Source organism: Furipterus horrens, unplaced genomic scaffold (assembly GCF_987537825.1).
Source record: "Furipterus horrens unplaced genomic scaffold, mFurHor1.1.pri manual_scaffold_6, whole genome shotgun sequence".
Classification (NCBI taxonomy): Eukaryota; Metazoa; Chordata; class Mammalia; order Chiroptera; family Furipteridae; genus Furipterus; species Furipterus horrens.
Window position 1 is genome coordinate 4,132,783 of NW_028327176.1, and position 17,028 is coordinate 4,149,810.

General features: G+C 45.7%; 1 protein-coding gene across 1 annotated transcript in view; it reads right to left on the reverse strand.

The window, feature by feature from the left end:
• The window catches only part of NOL10 (nucleolar protein 10), a 67,421-nt gene extending 51,695 nt beyond the window's left edge, over positions 1-15,726 (reverse strand). Inside the window, exons 1-9 of the mRNA XM_090280905.1 lie at positions 15,634-15,726; positions 11,984-12,029; positions 9,791-9,889; positions 8,794-8,871; positions 7,496-7,533; positions 6,245-6,381; positions 5,357-5,422; positions 3,658-3,718; positions 1,362-1,447 (exon numbers count right to left, since the gene is read on the reverse strand). Coding sequence (XP_090137031.1) covers positions 1,362-1,447; positions 3,658-3,718; positions 5,357-5,422; positions 6,245-6,381; positions 7,496-7,533; positions 8,794-8,871; positions 9,791-9,889; positions 11,984-12,029; positions 15,634-15,699 — 677 coding nt within the window. The 5' untranslated portion in view covers positions 15,700-15,726. The remainder of the gene's footprint in view (positions 1-1,361; positions 1,448-3,657; positions 3,719-5,356; positions 5,423-6,244; positions 6,382-7,495; positions 7,534-8,793; positions 8,872-9,790; positions 9,890-11,983; positions 12,030-15,633) is intronic.
• Between the last annotated feature and the right edge of the window lie 1,302 nt (positions 15,727-17,028).

A 17,028-nucleotide genomic window follows, 5' to 3' on the forward strand; every position in this document is an offset into this window, starting at 1 on the left:
ACTAGGTGAGCGCCAGCCTGAAACCGCAGAGCCGCTTCTCCACCTACGCAGCCACTTCCTCTTCCAAATGGGCTCTCCAGTCAGCAGTCGGTGCCGTGACACGTCCTCTCTCTCCACTTACTCAGCCTTTTGTTTCCTGATAAAATCGGCATTGTCTTCGATAGGTACTTAAGTGTCTCTCAGTATTTTACAATTTTTGTTGTTATAAACAGTTTTCCATTGTATCCTTCTAACTGCATATTGCATTTATTTTGTAACCAATTTACTAAACTCTCATAATAGTTCCGATATTCTTCCAATCAATTATACCGGGTTTCTCAGGCAGGCAACTGTGTCATCTGCAAATAATGGCAGCCTGCCCTCCCTATCTGGTGTCTAACACTGACCTTCTCTTACTGTCCTGGTGCCACCTTCCAGGCACCACTTCTGTCAATAACAGAGGGGACAGCTTGTAACACTGGTGAAGGAAGAAAATAAGATCACCTGAAACTGAATCAGCAGACATTTTGGTTCACATCCAGGTTTTTCCTGTGACATATTTTCTTATAAAAACGCAGTAAAACCCTATAAGCAATTGTATGATTTGCTTTTCCACTTAATGGTATGTTTGGAATATCTTTCCCTAGAAATAAATACGCTTTTGTGACAACTCTTAATACCATTGGCCAATATTTTCTCATCTGTAAAATAAATACAGCAGTACCTACATCAAAGGCTGCTGTTACAGAAAGTTAATACAGTGCATAAAAAACTTAGAAGAGGAAGTACTGTTAGCTCTTTTTTCTAGCAAGCTGTATTTAATCAGCATCCTTGGGCTCTTCCCGATCACAGCGAATAACCCCACGTCAAGGATCTGACCAAGACAGGCACAGGTCCGCATGTGAGTTAACAGGCACACGGGACAGCGTCTGACACGGCGTGTGCCCAAGGGGGCAGCGGCGGCCGCTCGTCAGAGCGGGGAAGGACCGGGGCTTATCCTGCTTCCTAATCCAGGCTTCCAGGGCCTCCATCCCCCAAGTGGGCAGCGCTGTCCCGTCGTCTGAGATGGATAAGTGCCACCGAGGAACAAGAACACAGCAAAGCCCGGGCTTCCTGAGAACCCTAAGCACACTTCCCGCTTGTCTGCTGCAGGGGCAACCTCCCGGCTCCATCGTGGGACCCTCCTTTCTAAAGTGCTGGAGAAAGGAGCGCTACCTGGCTCACCCACCTGTGAGCTCACGCGAAGGGTCTGTACGTAAACTGTCACAAAAATGACAACGTCTAAAGGAGTTCATCCTTCAGTAACTGGCTTTAATTTAGCATCAATACAGCTGTAAACAGAAGCTGATAAACATTTAAGCTGCAGATTAACTCCTACTTACTCTGAGTCCGCTGTGACGCTGCTCAGCGCGCAGTCTAACAGGCCAACTCTGCTTCGGGTCCTCGGGTCCCAGCACTCCACTCGGCCCTAGAAGGACAGAAAACAGCCGTTCCGAACGGGAGCTGCTCCTAGGAAGCTATTAGACGGATGCCACAAAGGCCTTAATGATACAACATAAACATACGCAAAGATAAAAAATTATGTACAAGCAAGACTTCGAATCCACGTGGAAGGCCTGACCTCATTCATCATTCACTGTTATTACAAACGTGTCTGCTGCAAAGATGTAAATAAAATCTCATAAATCATGCAGCAGCTAACTCCAAACGGTCTAGTCTACATCCCCTCACAATGAGTTAATAGGCTTTAGACATAAAAAACAAAAGTCTACACTTCAAAAATAAGGAACGGGTATGCAGATAAACGCCAGTCTACCCAGTGATGCCGTGACCAAGCGTGACTGCGTCTACTGCTAAAGCCTGCGTGCTTGGGCTTTAAAGAGCACAAAATGCAGACCATTACAGTCCGATTCTGACAGCAATAACAAACAATAAATGTTACAGCAACTGACACCACAGGGAACAAAACCCAACAGATCATCAAAATTAATGCAAAAAGGAATTAAAAAGTCTGGTCTGACTATGCACATCAAATGTCAAGCCCCAACAACCAAGGAATCTCAAGAGCCTCCGCCGTTGGGCTGTGGGGTCCCCCCCACGCCCCCCACCTCAGGGCAGCTCAGGCGGAAGAGCGGCTGCCCTAACAATCACTCGTCTCTCGAAGTCCTTTCCTCACACCTAGCCTACATTGCTCGGAAGGACTCTTAATTTAAAAACTTTTTTCAAGAAAACTATTTTAAAACTTCCCTTTGGAAACCTCAAAGACAGTAATTACCAAGAGAATGTGTCATTGGCTTGATTTAGGCATAACAGTATTATAACACAGTCAACATAGTTTTACATAGTTCCATTAAATCAGAATCATGTATTCTATTTCAAACCCTCATCTCCTAACATAAACATAATTTAAGAGACCTAAAGTTCATCCGCGTGGGATTGGTTTAATAAACTGTTGAACATTCAAACAATGGAATCCTGTCCATCTGTTTACAAAATTAGTTTTGTATTATGAGTAATTATAAGTACCAACGTATAAAAATGCCTATTTATATATCATCACAGTAAAAAAAAAAAAAAAAAATACAAGTGGAGAACCATGAAAAACTTTATTTTTTGTAAAAGAACTTTAAAAATTTTGTTACTAAGACATACGTATATCTGCATATACACAGGAAAAAACCCCAAAGTGATAATATTGCAAACCCTTAAACAGCTGCCTCTGGGTTGAACAATCTGGTGAATAAAAGGCAGAGGGCACTTTTTAAGTAATATCTTTCTGACATACTTGCTTTTTAAAAAACTACTATGAGTATTTAACATTATTGTATTAAAAAATGCAACTCTAGAAAAATTCTTGACAAGTATGAAAGACACTGACTCAAAGGTGCTACAGTTTAAAAGGGAAGTGCTGTGCCGAGCGCTGGCTGGGTAGTTCAGTGGGTTACAACGTTGTCCCCGCTAGGCCAAGGTTGAGGGTTTGATCTCCCAGTCAGGGCACACACAAGAACCAACCGATGAATGCATAAATAAGTGGAACAGATTGATGTCTCTCTGTCTCTCTCCCCCTCCCTTCCCTTCCTCTCTTTCTCTAAAATCACTAAATACAAAATTTTAAAACCCCATCGCAAAGAAAAAAATAAATAAAAAGGAAGTGTTGTGTACCTATTGAATGCTACTATACAGGACGTACAAGTCACAACCCCATCTGCCTTTACAGGTGACAATGTTTTCACACGGGTTGGCTCATGTGATTCTCACCAGCACCTTTATAAAGTTGGTAAGGTAAGGATTATTATCTCCATTTCACCGATGAAGATACAGCCTCGGGGAAAGTAATTCAGTCATCAACTGAACAAGCAGCAGAGAGCGGGGGCTGCAGGACACTGCCTCCTGTTAAGAACAAGAACGGCTGTCACCCTGCTCCCCTGATGCTAGGATTCAGCAGTGACCTCCCTTCCAGCTCCCGAAGAGCAGTGTCAAAGCATGCCACCTCAGATGCATGATGGGACCGTCTGCAGCCACCAAACAACTTCCCCTACGAAAGCAAACCAGTGGCTTGCCGCTTCATTAGCATCCTGCTCTTAGGAACCTAGCAATTCTCTCTTTAAATAAAATTTTGTTTATTATCAAAAGTAAAACAAATATATTTTTTAAAAAACCAAGTCACTGTATGCTTACCTCTAACGTTCCTGTGGCAAACAAGCCATGCGCTGAATTTATGTCACAAACATTGTTTTCCCTAAAACAACAAAGCAAGAAGGAAGAATATATCAGGCTCTACTTTACGGGGAGGGATACCCAATAAATTTTCTCAGTGACAGTCAACCAAATACCGCGGAGAAAGAAGACACGCAGATTCTCTGTTATCTGCATGTGAAAAACACCAAGGCACGAAAGGGTTAAGTGCCCGGCACACGGCGACCAAGGTGTCTGATTCCCAGGGTGACATCCTGTCTCCCAGGGGATGAGAGAGGGAAGAACTTCCGTCTAAAATACGGTCACAAGAATGAAGGTTCATTCTACTTTCTCAACATGTTCTCTCCCAAGACAGAAAGAACGCAGGCTGTCACTGTGCCAAGCCTGAGGCCTGCCCAGTGTAAGCTGAGGATGCTGCTCTAAGCCTCGTTTCCTTTGTCTGTAGGACGGATACTTCATCTCCCTCATCTGCCTGTTTTGAGGATTCACGGGAAAAACTACAAAATGTTTGGCACAGCATCCAGAGTGTACAAGACATTCAATAATAATGGCTGTCATGCCCTGGCTGGTGTGGCCCAGCTGGCTGAAGCGCTGCCCTGTACACTGAAAGGCCGCAGGTTCGATTCCTAGTCAGGGCACATGCCTGTGTTGCAGGTTCAGTCCACAGTCAGAAAAGGCAACCGATCGATGATTCTGTCACCTTGATGTTTCTCTCCCTTCTTTCCCCCTCTCTCTAAAAATCTATGAGCCTGCCCTTGGGTGAGGATAAAAAAAAAAGAAATAATAATAATAATGGCTATCAAAACAGAAAATTGTGCAGCTACAGAGCAGGGAACTTTATTATTCAACACTGCACCATGAAGTCACTATACTTTTTTTTAAGGAAATGAATATTTCAAGTCAATGTGAAAAGAAATACTGAGAATTTACCTGGTTTTTATCACTAAATATTCTTCCAACCTTTAAAACCCTTTCAAAATGTAAGAAAAATCCAACCAGCTCTTCGTATACACAGCTGAGAAGTAATCCAGTTTCTACCCCTTACTAGCTGTGGGACTTGGACAAGTTACTCACCCTCTCTGAGCCTCAGCGCCCACCATAAAAATTTGTTGTAAGTTTTAAATGAGTTAATCTGTGTGAAGTACTGAATAACGCGTGGCATAGTGACCCCTTTCACTGCCACTGTTGTTACTGCTCAGCATTATCATTATTATGACAGATTCGTTCCTAAAGGATTTCTCTTTAAATAAAACAAGGGTGTAGACAGTAACGTATGATACAAGGAGAAAGAAAAAAACCCTTAAATTTATGCTAGCAAAGACATAAAAATCAAAATTTTTAAAAAAGGTACTCCAAGTTAATTCAAAATTTTCTACAAGAATTTTAACAAAATAAAACCATGAATGAAAGTTTAAAGAACACTACAAAAGACAATAAACTGAACTTTTTAGTGAATTTTAAAACTGTTGAGTGTATTTTTTTATTAAACATTTTAATAAATCATTATGTCTTTCAGTGAATTTTTTAAGGAAAAAACGTAATGTTACTCTTTTTTTTTTTTTAATTAAGTTGCCTGGAGTACTGATTAAATGCAGCCACGTTGTATAACAACAACCCGAGCATCTGGCGCCATCTCCTGGCCAAAACAAATACAGCAGCGCTCTTAGAACAAAATACTCACGCAGCGTCGGTCTGTAGAGGATTTAGGTACCGTCCTTGTTCTAAGTTTAATCTATAAACTTCAGAGCTGCAAAGTAATACATAAAGTTAAAAACACGGTAAACTACGATAAACTTTTCTTCAAGTAAATATAATTTAAAAAATTATATACAAGGGTGGGCAAAAGCAGGTTTACAGCTGTTTGGGAAAAAGAATACAGTAATTAATAAATACAAGCATAACTGTTTTGTGTACTCACAACTGTAAACCGACCTTTGTCCGCCCCGTGTGTGTGTCTTCCTCTAAGGCATCACTTCCTTTTGTGAAACACAAAAATGTACTCTAAACCAAAAATAATCACCTTATTTGTGAGTTTGTTCACGTAAAAGAGTGACTTAACCCGTGTGCCAAGGAAATATTATGAAGTCATTAAATGGACTATTATTTATAAATAACATGGAGAATACAAGATCCAAAGTGTATCTATATGTATACATAAGACTAGAAGGAAATAAAAGAAAAGACTAGTAAGGGCTTCCTATGGATGGCATAATCGTGCTTTTTTTCTTTTTTACATTTTATATTTTCCAACTTTCTAAAACAGACATGTGTTATTGTTACAATCACAAAGAAGGTAGCATTTAAGACTAACGGGGCTGAGAAACACAGCCCACCACTAATGTGTCCCCAGCAGGCTTCTCGTCTCCCTCTAGACTTAGAGCACATGCCCGAAGCGTCAAAGACGCAACTCCCAAACGAGCCAGCCCCTTTGGAACACACCCTGGGAGCAATGGAAAGGCAGGGAGGACGGCTCCTTCCCTTTCTAAGCCCGCCCCTCGCTCAGTGCGAAGCAGACGCTGCGTGGGGAACGAGGCGGAGAGGAGAAAACAAAGGGCATCAGGCCCGATACCTGGCGCCCACGAAGTACAAGTCACAGGACGGATAGTGGTAGGAGAAATCTCTCCCGAACTTCGGTATTCTGGTTTTGTAGTAAAAACCGGATTGTGAGTGGAATTCAATGTATCTGTCATTATGTAGGAAGACGATCTGAAAACGAAACAAGAAAATTAAGTGTGCTTAGGCTTCATCATCACTAAAACTAACAGAGCAAGAAAGCCTCTGATCTCTCTGTAAAAACACGTGTCTGTACACCCAACTCTCCATCACGAGTAAGAATTGTGAGTAAGAATCAAACCTCTCCAGTGGGGACGTAATGCTTCCTGCACCTCTGAGAGCTTTTCTGCAAACCTCACCTTCTAACCGAAAGGCCTAACGCAAACGCCCTCCACTCATCCGACGCCAACGCTTTATAAAACAGAGCACTGCCCAGTGGCCTCAGTGAGTACTTTCCCATTTTACTTAAGAACACATTTTAATAATCTCATTATTATCCCACAGCGTTTGATAAACTTAACTTCAATGAATTACAAACATATCTTTAAAATCTGCAGGTGGTATTTAAAAGCAAATTTATCAAGATCTAGGTCAAATACATTATAAAATCACATGTCCCCAAACACATGACAAATGGCTACCGTAAGCAAAAGGATAAACTGTACTCCATAGTTTCCAGAACTGAAGACATTATAGAAAGCCGTATCAGCTCAGGAAATTCAATTTTCCTTCAAGATGACACCAGACATCATTAAAAGTTTTTCACTGAAATTGAGTATGGCAGAGAAAAAGAAGAAAAAATATATATAGCTGTCTGTGTTTTGAACTGTTTCAGAATATGCCACGACCACTTATTTGCAGAATTAATAAAGTTAAACATACAACATTGCTATTTTATTTCCCATATGAATACGAAAGCAACCTGGCAAACAACACCAGTTTCAATGCAGTAATGAAGTCACACATCTAGAATCTCAGGTGACCTAAAAACACGACTGCTTCCAATTCTTAAAAATACAGGTAAGGTTTCACATGTGATACGGGAAATTAATTTTAATATTAGACTAGACAAAGGCTATCACTGTCACTGTTCGAAAAGATACTATCATACCTGTGACAAATTAAAAATACATTAACAAAAAATGAAAGGTTTTACTACACAGCCATTTTAAAATTAACAATGGGAACATCATAAAGGTATTTATCATAAAAATAAGTTCCACTCATTCATGTCTTCAGGATAGCCAGTACACACAACCAAGCGTACCTTTGAATAGTCGTCTGACAAGGTTTCAAAGGTGACAACTGAAAAATAAAGTCAGAAAAAAATATAAGCATCAATTCACGTTTTTAATAAAAATGCAAACAATGCAAAGATTCTAATTCTATACAGAAGTTATATACAAATGCTGGGTTTCTCTTCCCCTTCTGCCCCTATACAAAACAAAACAAAGCTGCCATATTATACTGCTCCCAAAACACCAAGTGGAAAATTTTAAACTGTTAATTTCTCAGCACTGATGAACTAAATTTTCTGCAGAACTGATGCCAATTTAAAAGTAAATATTTTCATAAAGCATAATGACTTCTAAATTTCTGAGATGCTCAAAATAAAATAGAGATTAAAGAACATTCAAAACCGTTGCTTAGAAAAAAAAAAAACAGTGGCCATGGCTGGGTAGCTCAGCGGCTGAGGGCCTCGCTCTGGTACGCCAAGGCCGTGGGCCTGACCCGCAGGCTCGGCACACAGGGAACCACCAATGAACGCATAAATGAGTGGAACAACAAACTGAGGCTTCTCTCTCTCGCTCTAAAAATCAACAAATTTTAAAAACTTTAAAGAGAACAGTAATGATGTACTCATTCACGTCTCAGGTAAACGAGAATGAAGAGCGAGGACAATCACAGTGGGGTCCGCGCTGGGTGATCCCACCCGTCTCCCTCGGCCCAAACAGGAGGCGCCTGATGAAGAGGGCTGCCCTTCCCCACGTGAACCGGCCTCTGCGCTCGGCAGAATTCTAAGAGTGACCCCCACGGACCTCCCCCCACCGCGCCGTTCCGGAGCGTGGGCGGAACCCTAGGCGTGTGAGAAGATACCACTCCGTGATCACGTCCCCTCACACGGCAGAGGGAGCTTTCCGAGCACCGGAGCCCGTGGAGAGCAGTTCTCTCCCGCTGGCAGCAGAGGGAAGCCGGGAGGGGACCGAGGGCGCCAGGAGCTGCTGCTGGCCTGGAGGTGCCGAGGGACGCAGGCGGTCTCTGGGAGCTGGGGGGGGGACCCGGGCTGACGGCCAGCAGGAAACAGGCTGAGGTTGGGGGCGGGTTCTCGCCCGGAGCCTCTGGGGAAGAGTCCGATCTGGCGGGCGCCCTGGTCAGCCCCGGGCCCAGGATGCAGCGGAGCCCGGTGGGCTGCACCCACAGCGCCCTGAGCGAGGAAGCGGGTGGCATGGCCCTCCGTCACACAGCGAGGAAACGGGCACACTGCCCGTCCTCATTTTAGCAAGCAGAAAAGCAGCCAAATATGAAACACTATTTTCATGAATTCAAAATGAACCTTTGACTTACCTTCTGAATCTAAACACCTTTCAAACTTCAAGGATAACTGATAGGTGTCATAGCATCGAACCCGGGGTTTATATGTTCCTAAAAAAAATTTAATGTGCTGTAAAATCCAAAGGACACACTCCGCATTGTCAATACCCTGCAGACACGTTGAGTATGCTTTCCGTTCAGAGGTAAGTTGGATTCGCTATAACCATATCAAAGAATTAGGAGCAGCCCTTCCCAACATTCCAAGGGGAAAATGAGCAAGGCTATACACAAGCAAGTGACAGAAAATGAAATACAAATAAATAACACACCTCACAGACCATCTAACAAAGCAGATTAAAACAGTAAAATTGTTTCTATCTTTCCGAATGGCGAAGATGAAAAGATGGGTAATGTGGTGCTGGTGATGGTACTGAAAAAGGAAGGACTCTCATACACTGGTGGCGACCACTGGACACTGTTCCAACTTCTTTGGTGGGCCCTCTGGCGATATCTGTAAACCATGTGATGTTTATGCATCTTGAATTGGTATTTCTGTGTGTGTGTGTGTGTGTGTGTGTGTGTGTGTGTCTTTTCAACTTACATGAAGTTGTCCTATAGAAACACCCCCACAGCACACCTGGGCTACACACAGGTCGCATTAGTCATAACTCATCAAGTGGCACAGTTAAGATCCACACATTTCACTGAATGTAAATTTACCTTAAAAAGCTACAAATCAATACCGAACCAAAGAGAATGATATACACATGAGGTGTTTAGAGGCAGCGTATACTGACCTCTGCAACGTGATGGATGGGCAGATAGACATGCGATAAATCAAATACAGCAAACTACTAAAGAATCTAGGTGGTAGGTAAATGAATGGATGTTTACTGTATAATTAAAAAAAATACTTCTCCATTTCAAATTTTTTATAGTAAAGTGTTAGGGTAATTTTAAAAGTGGCCTATCCCACCATAGTATTTCCTTATATGAAATATATGTAAATTACAACCAAAAAGATGCTTACCAGTTGCTAAAATATAGTGTCCATCTTTTGAAACCTTAATAGTGGTACAAACAGTAGGCATTTCAAAATCCTGAATAAGTTCAATTCTTCTACGGACATCTGGAAAGAAAGAAAATAACAGCTGGCCTGATGATCACGTGATTCTTTGATGTCACAGGGAGGCAGAACCTGCAGAGCCATCACCACACACGGATCTGCAAAGTCGCGGGAAAATCCACAAACACAGCCCCACCCACTACCCAGCAATGTTTCTTCTCAGCTCATATACTATTTTCCTAAACTAAGTATCTTATTTTAATTTTTCAAAAAGGAAAAAAAAAATCATCATTAATTGGAAAACATTTGGCTTTAAGACCTGGATAATGGGGAAACAGAATAATCATTAAACCACAATCATTACTCAATCATGGCTAAGATAACAATCTTACCATTTTTTTCTCCTAATATATTTAAACCTTTGAAAGCTTAAATTATATAAGAAACGGCTACCAAGTTACCAAGTTGCCTCTGTTGGCACCACTGATGTACAGCAAAGAGGATTCAGGCTGGAGGAAGACTTCGAGATCTCTCTGAACCAAAACCAAACACGGACTCACAAAAACTAGTTCTCTCCTACAAGAAAGTGTGGATTCTTGCTGGCTGCTACCATAACAACGTGCCTATTACAAGGACTGTGCAGCCCTGGCCAGGTAGCTCAGCTGGCTGGAGCACCATGCGGATGTGCCAGGGCTGCGGGTTCGATCCCTGGTCACTCCCCAGCCAGGGCGCAGGCAAGGTGTAGCCAATGGATGCACAGATAGGTGAAACAGCAAACTGATCTGTCTTTCCACCCCCTTTCCTCTCTCTCTAAAATCAATCAATAAAATTTTTTTAAAAGGACTATTTATGAGTCTATGGCCCACACCGCCTTGTCTATTAAATTCAAATACAGGATTCAGACCGACTGAGCAGGCGTGGCCCACTCAATCTGGAGACACATAGTAGTTCTGAGACGGGCTGACAGAAACAGGGAACCAGTTTTTCCTCTAAACAATCTGAATCTGCTCCCTTACACGCTGGTACACGCAACTGGAATGCGAGCTGCGGAAGAAATCAGAATCCGTAAACATCACTAAAGCAGCAGTTCCCGTTTTCCTTTGACCAGGTTTTAACTTCCTAACTTCAGTACGACATAAGGCCCACTCTTCCAAAATGCTTGCCTTGGGGTCTCTACTCTCACCCAGAAAATCCTTTAACACCTTAGGTCTTTGGTTTTTACAGAGTAACAAATAAAATGTGAGAAGGTAAGTCATCCTTCACATATAAAAAATTATAACGGAGAAAATTCAATGAAAATTTATCCAAAATAATTTAAGTTAAAAGCTGATCTTACAAGCCTACCTTCCCTGCTGCCGCAACTTAAAGAGTCAGAATCTTCTTCAGTGACCTTTTATTGTTCATGTTCACATGTCCTGTATGTAAAATTACTTTGTTCAGAAAGAAATGTTCATGGTCTCCACATTGCAAAAACTGCAAGTGGGCTTACCAAACGAAGAAGAGTTTGACCCACTGGAGAACAAGGCAAATGTGGAGCCATCAGGAAGGAGTCCCCCGTGGGTTTGACACCCCGACACGGTCTGCTGGGTAAAACGGGCCTGGCAGGCCCTGGCCACCCCCCGACCTGAGTCTTTCTCAGGTTGCTTACGCAGCTGGGCAGCCGGGCAGGCGCAGTGACCTGTCTCCTCGGGACAAAGAGCAGGCGCCCGTCCTGCCTGCGGGAAAGGCGGTGCACGTCCCAAGCCCAAGCCCGGCCTTCCTCAGCTGCTACTCACTCCCACCCTGCAGGCGTGCACCAGGGCCACGAGGAGTGCCCCCTGGGACTTCAGGGCAAGGAGCACGGCAGGTAGGCTGACACTTCCGCTATCTGCTGGGTCATGTGAGAGGCGGAGTCCTTGTCTCTGGCCCAGGAGGGTCACTTCTGCTACGATCCACTAAACAGCCAAAGGCTAACTCAAAAGCTTTTAAGTAGGTAAAATCAAATCCCACATTCGGCAGGAACGTATCAACCACAATAAAAGATTTCTTAAGATGGGAAAGGGCAAAAATTTGTTTTCCACTGCACATCTGTAAGCCTTCACTTAAGTATGGTAACAATAAATGACAGGTTTATAACAAGGGTCATGAATGTAGCTGAAGCAGGAGAAAAATACTTACCAACATCTTTCTTCTGTAATGCTCTCTTCTTCCTGTCGGAGAGCCACTAAAGAAAATGAAGGGAATTTATCTTAAAACATTTACTTGAATGGTTTTTCTGCTGGCAAAAATAACACATGCTCACATTTAAAAATTTAAAACCTTATATGAATATAAAACATGGAAAGTAAGTACATTCTGTAACCCTAACCCTACTGTTAACATATCTTCTAGATTTTCTAAAATTTTTTCTTATATATATTTACATATAATAGACAATAAATTTTTAGAACTACCATGTTTTACACAAGAGAAAACAAACTCATCTAATAAATCTAAAAGAAAACAGTAAGCCTCAAACATTATAACTAATATATGGAATAGATTTCAGAGAAGGAAAACTCTGACTCCAAAAAACCTCTGCTGCCTTGCGGCATACCTCTTCAGGGGAAAGGCTAAGGGAGTAAACCCCGACAGAAAATCCGGAGCCGGAGTCCCTAAGGCGGTTTGACGTTGTAGTCAACACCGGCAACTCCTGCGGCGCACCTGAAGCCAAGCTGTATTGACTCCGTCTTTCCCTTGGACCCTTCAGCTGCGAAGAGAGGGGGGGTCTGCTGCATGGGCAACAGCAGACCCTCCATATCACCCCGCCCAGGCTCTGTAGCTTCAGCTCCACTGGAGAGGACACTCCAGCGTCATCGCAAGATGTCGATTCAACACGAGAGGAGACAGATACCATGTCACTCCCGAGTCGGACTGCACAGCCATTCTCGGCGGTGCAGATGGACTCTTAAGAAGCTACACCATCGTCTCTCGAGACGGACGGCTGCCGACGACGGAATAGATTTATGGGTTCATGCTAGTCTTTGATTTTATTTTAGGCAGTAATGTTTTGTTTAATGGTGATATTAAAAGTATATTTCTGGGCACCCAGTACAGTAGTCCCTCTCTATATTGCGGTTCATTTATCACAGGCTCACTGCATTGTGGTATTTTAAAAAATATTATATTTAATTATCGTGGATGTTTCGCTCTATCGCGGGATTTTGCGGTGCTGTACAGTAAATGCTAAAGTAAGTGTAAGGTTCCTACTTTGCGGATTTTCACCTGTCACGGGGACTCTGGAACGTAATACCTGCGGTAAGTGAGGGATCACTGTATACTCTTTCATATCAACCCAATACAAACAGAATAAAGGTATATCGCCACGGCTTTCCCTCTAACAGCAGATTAATTTCCTCTTTTCAGGAACTCAGGCTCCACAAGGGGGCAGCTGATACAGGGGTCTCCCGCAGCCTGAGTGAACGAGCTTGGGGCAAAGGAGAGGAGACCGAGGTTTCCTTCTACATCAGCGCCTGGGACCCTACAGGGCCAGAAATCTGTAACTCAGTGATGATGGGAAGGAAGGAACGTCGCTTTAGGAGCGTCTGTGCACGTGAACAGCACTCCAGCAGAGCACACGACTCGAAGGTCCACACGGGGCAGGAGCAGATGAGTCTCAAGTTAAAAACAAAGATCACCGAAGAACTGAAAGTAGTCACTAATTTCAGCCATTGTCTCTGTATTCTATAAAATCGTGGCAGATAAGGAGTGGCACTTAACCAGTGTCAAATAATTTAGTCAGAACCCTAGGAAAAGCGCTCTGGAAATGCAGATGAGCTGATCCTCTCACTAGACAGGAGCCTCAGTGTTAAAAAGAAAAAAAGACCCCGTTTGACCTTACATTTGAATTAGGTAAAGTAACAAGCAATTTGTTAAGTCAGAATTACATTAAAAGAAGACTCAGAGAGACCACCATACTCGTATACAACGGCTGTTTACTCAACATTTCCCCTTGATGTTTACTAGACCTTCACACCTTAAGCATCAAAAATAAAACATCTGATCCTTTTGGCCCCTCCCCACCACGTACCCAGTTGTTCGGGTGCAAAACCCAGGAGCTCTCCCTTCCTTCCTTTCTCTCGTGGAAACTTCTGCTCAACATCCTCCAACCCGTTAGCAAGTCCCATCAGCCTCCCTCCACACTTTGTCCGAACCCCACGGCGTCTCAGCGGTGCCTTTGCCACCACTCCGCCCCAGGCCACCTAACTCCTCCCCAGCCGTGGTCAGCAGCCACACAGCAGCCCCGTTTCAAACCCAACACTGACTCCCAGCAGCACTAAGAAAACCTGAACTATTGCTCTGGCTGCGGTGGCTCAGTGGGTTGAGCGCAAACCTGCAAACCAACGGGTTGCTGGTTCGATTCCCAGTCAAGGCACAGGCCTGGGTTGCGGGCCGGGTCCCCGGTTAGGGGCGCGTGAGGGGCAACCATGCGTTGATGTTTCTCTCTCTCCCTTCCCCTGTCTAAAAACAAACAAATAAAGTCTTCAAAAATATGTATGAAAAGAAAAAGAAAGAAAACCCTAACTTCCGACCGCGGACCACGAAGGCCGGCCTCTCCGGCAGCACATCACCGTCGCGCCTGCGCCCTTCTGCAGCTCCCACGGGCCAGGTGTTTTCCCACTGGGGGGCAGTTACGCCTCCTGCCTCTCAGCACTGAAAACCTGCCCCCTCCGTCTTCACGTGACAGGCTCCTTTTTCTCGCCCCGGTTTCTGCTCGAATGTCACCTCCTGTCAAGAGGGCTTCCCCGAAGGCTTGATCCCAAAGCGCCTCACCCACGACAGCTCTCTGCGAGTCGCCTGTCACTCAAAGTGCTGGCGCTTATCAGACGTGTTCTTGGTGGCTCACTGATGGACCTTTTCGCCAGTACCGTCACCACGGACACCCCCTTAGAGCCGGGCTGCCCGCCCGCAGCCACTTCCCAACAACTGTGTAGAACGGACGAAACGAGAGAGACCCCGCCGTGTGAAGAACAGCGGGAGCCAGAGGCGCATTCGGCCCGAGTGCCGAGAGGAAAGGCAGACTCTGGTCACTGGCTCCCAGGTTTTCGGGGTGGACACGTGGAAGAGCCCCTTGGACTCAGACCACCAGCAACATGCCGGCAATAAAGAAACACGGTTCCAAGCCACCGTCTAACAAGGCATCTGAGACTGAAAAGGAGCTCATGCAAAAAGTGTCCCCTCGCGAAAGCTGCTTGCACAGAAACCTGACCATCGCCTACGAGAAAGAAAAAGCAAACGTCCGCGCCTCGCGGTGGGACCCTGGATGCGTCGCCTCGCCGCATCCGCCGCACCACGCACGCACGAGAAGCCTGGAGGAGAGCCGCGGGTCGTCCCGGCCCCTTCCAACGCGCGCGTCTCGGGCTCTGCGGGACTCGATGACGCCAAGCTAGGCGCAGCAGGTTTGGAAAACGCCGCCCTTCACAGCACCGGTCCCGCAGGACGCACGCCGGCCTCGGCCTGGCTCGCTGCTGTTATTTCTAGAGCTCGGCCCTGACAGGTCCTCAACCGACATCCGGTGAACGGGCAGGAAAACAAGGGAGACACGTCCGTCAGTCCGTCTGCCCCGGCTTCCTCCTCGGTGTGACAGCGGCCGCGGCCACCCCCGGAAGCCCAAAGGGACGCGTCCTCTGCCCCGCACAGCCTTACATACAAAGGTGCACTCTGACCTCGCGGGCCCTGCTCACGCCTCGGGCTGGCGCGGCGACAGCAGCGTCCTCGGCTGCCCGCACGAGGGTTACGCTACAACAGGCCAGGGACAGGGCCGACGAGGAGGCCCCGAGGCGACTCACCTCCGGAAGGGACTTGCCGCAGCTGAGACTGTAGATCTTCACCTCGTTGAGACTGGAGACCTGCATGGTGGCGCGGAGGGGCGGCAACCCACGCTCCAAGCCAGGTAGCTCTCCCTGCCGCGCACGCGAGCGTCAGCTCTCCGGGCCTCCGGGGCGCGCGGCGTGCGGCGTGCGGCGCCGGCACTGGCTGATGACGCACTTCCGGGCGCCGGGTTCCGGCAGAGGGGAAGGGGCGGGGTTACGGAAGGGGAGCGCCGGAGTGGCGAGACGGCGAGACTCGGGAGGGCGGTGGGGCTGCCAGAGGCTCGCCGCGGGGAGCCAGAGACCGCTTGCCCTCCTGCCCACGCCCTGAGCGGCAGGAAGCCCTCAAAGTCGCTGCCCGAGTAGAACCCAGGCCCGTGCCCTGACCGGCAATGGAAGCGGCGGCCTTACGCTTTTCCCGCGATGCTCAGCCATGCTGGGCCACAGCATTTTTTTTTTTTATCCACTCATTTACTGATGGGAGGTGTATTTTCTCTGCAGTGTTTCTACAACCTTTCATTACAAGTAAATGCCCTCCAACATTGCCCCTGGCTGGTGCGGCTCAGTGGATTGAGTGCCCGCCTGCAAACTAAAGGGTCGCCGGTTCGATTCCCAGTCAGAGCACGTGCCTGGGTTGCGGGCCAGGTTCCCCGTTGGGGGCGCGCCAGAGGCACCCACACATGGATGTTTCCCTCTCTTCCTCCCTTCCCCTCTCTCTAAAAAATAAAATATTTAAAAATAAAGTTGATGTGTTAAAAATGTTATATTAGTCTGGGTTTGTTAGACACTCATCTGCTACGGAAGGAAATAAAAACTTAAAAGAAGAAAACAGCGACAGAAGGGGTGCAGAGAGGGAAGTGCATTTACACCTAATGCCCTTCCGGACGTGTGTGTGGCAGTAAGGACAGACACAGCCCGTGTACACCCATTGTTTTCAGAAGTTCACGCTGTTGGTCTTCCAGCTCCCTAGAGAACCGCTTATATTGTTGCCTGGGACCTGAGACTTCTCGGCTTAGATGAAAACTTGCGGGGAAAGTGAGGCCTCACTGTGGGTTAACGTGGAACCGAGGGGGGTCGTTTTGAGCACAGGCTATACTAGTTCATGGCAGGGTAAGATTTCTGTGTTTTGCAATTTTGTCTTTATTATAACTGTCCAGGCTCAGCCTTCTGCCAGGGACTTTCTTTGCGGAAATGTGCAGGACTGCCATCCTCCTCGCGGAGGCAGCATGGCGGGGCAAGAGGTCACGGGCTTCAGAGTGGTAATCGAATAGTTCTAGCAAGTCATAAAACAGGACGTGCTTATTTTCCAAAATACGCAGGATGGCTTTCAAGAAGTTTTGAATAATTTTATGCACAAAAAATACTCCTTTTATT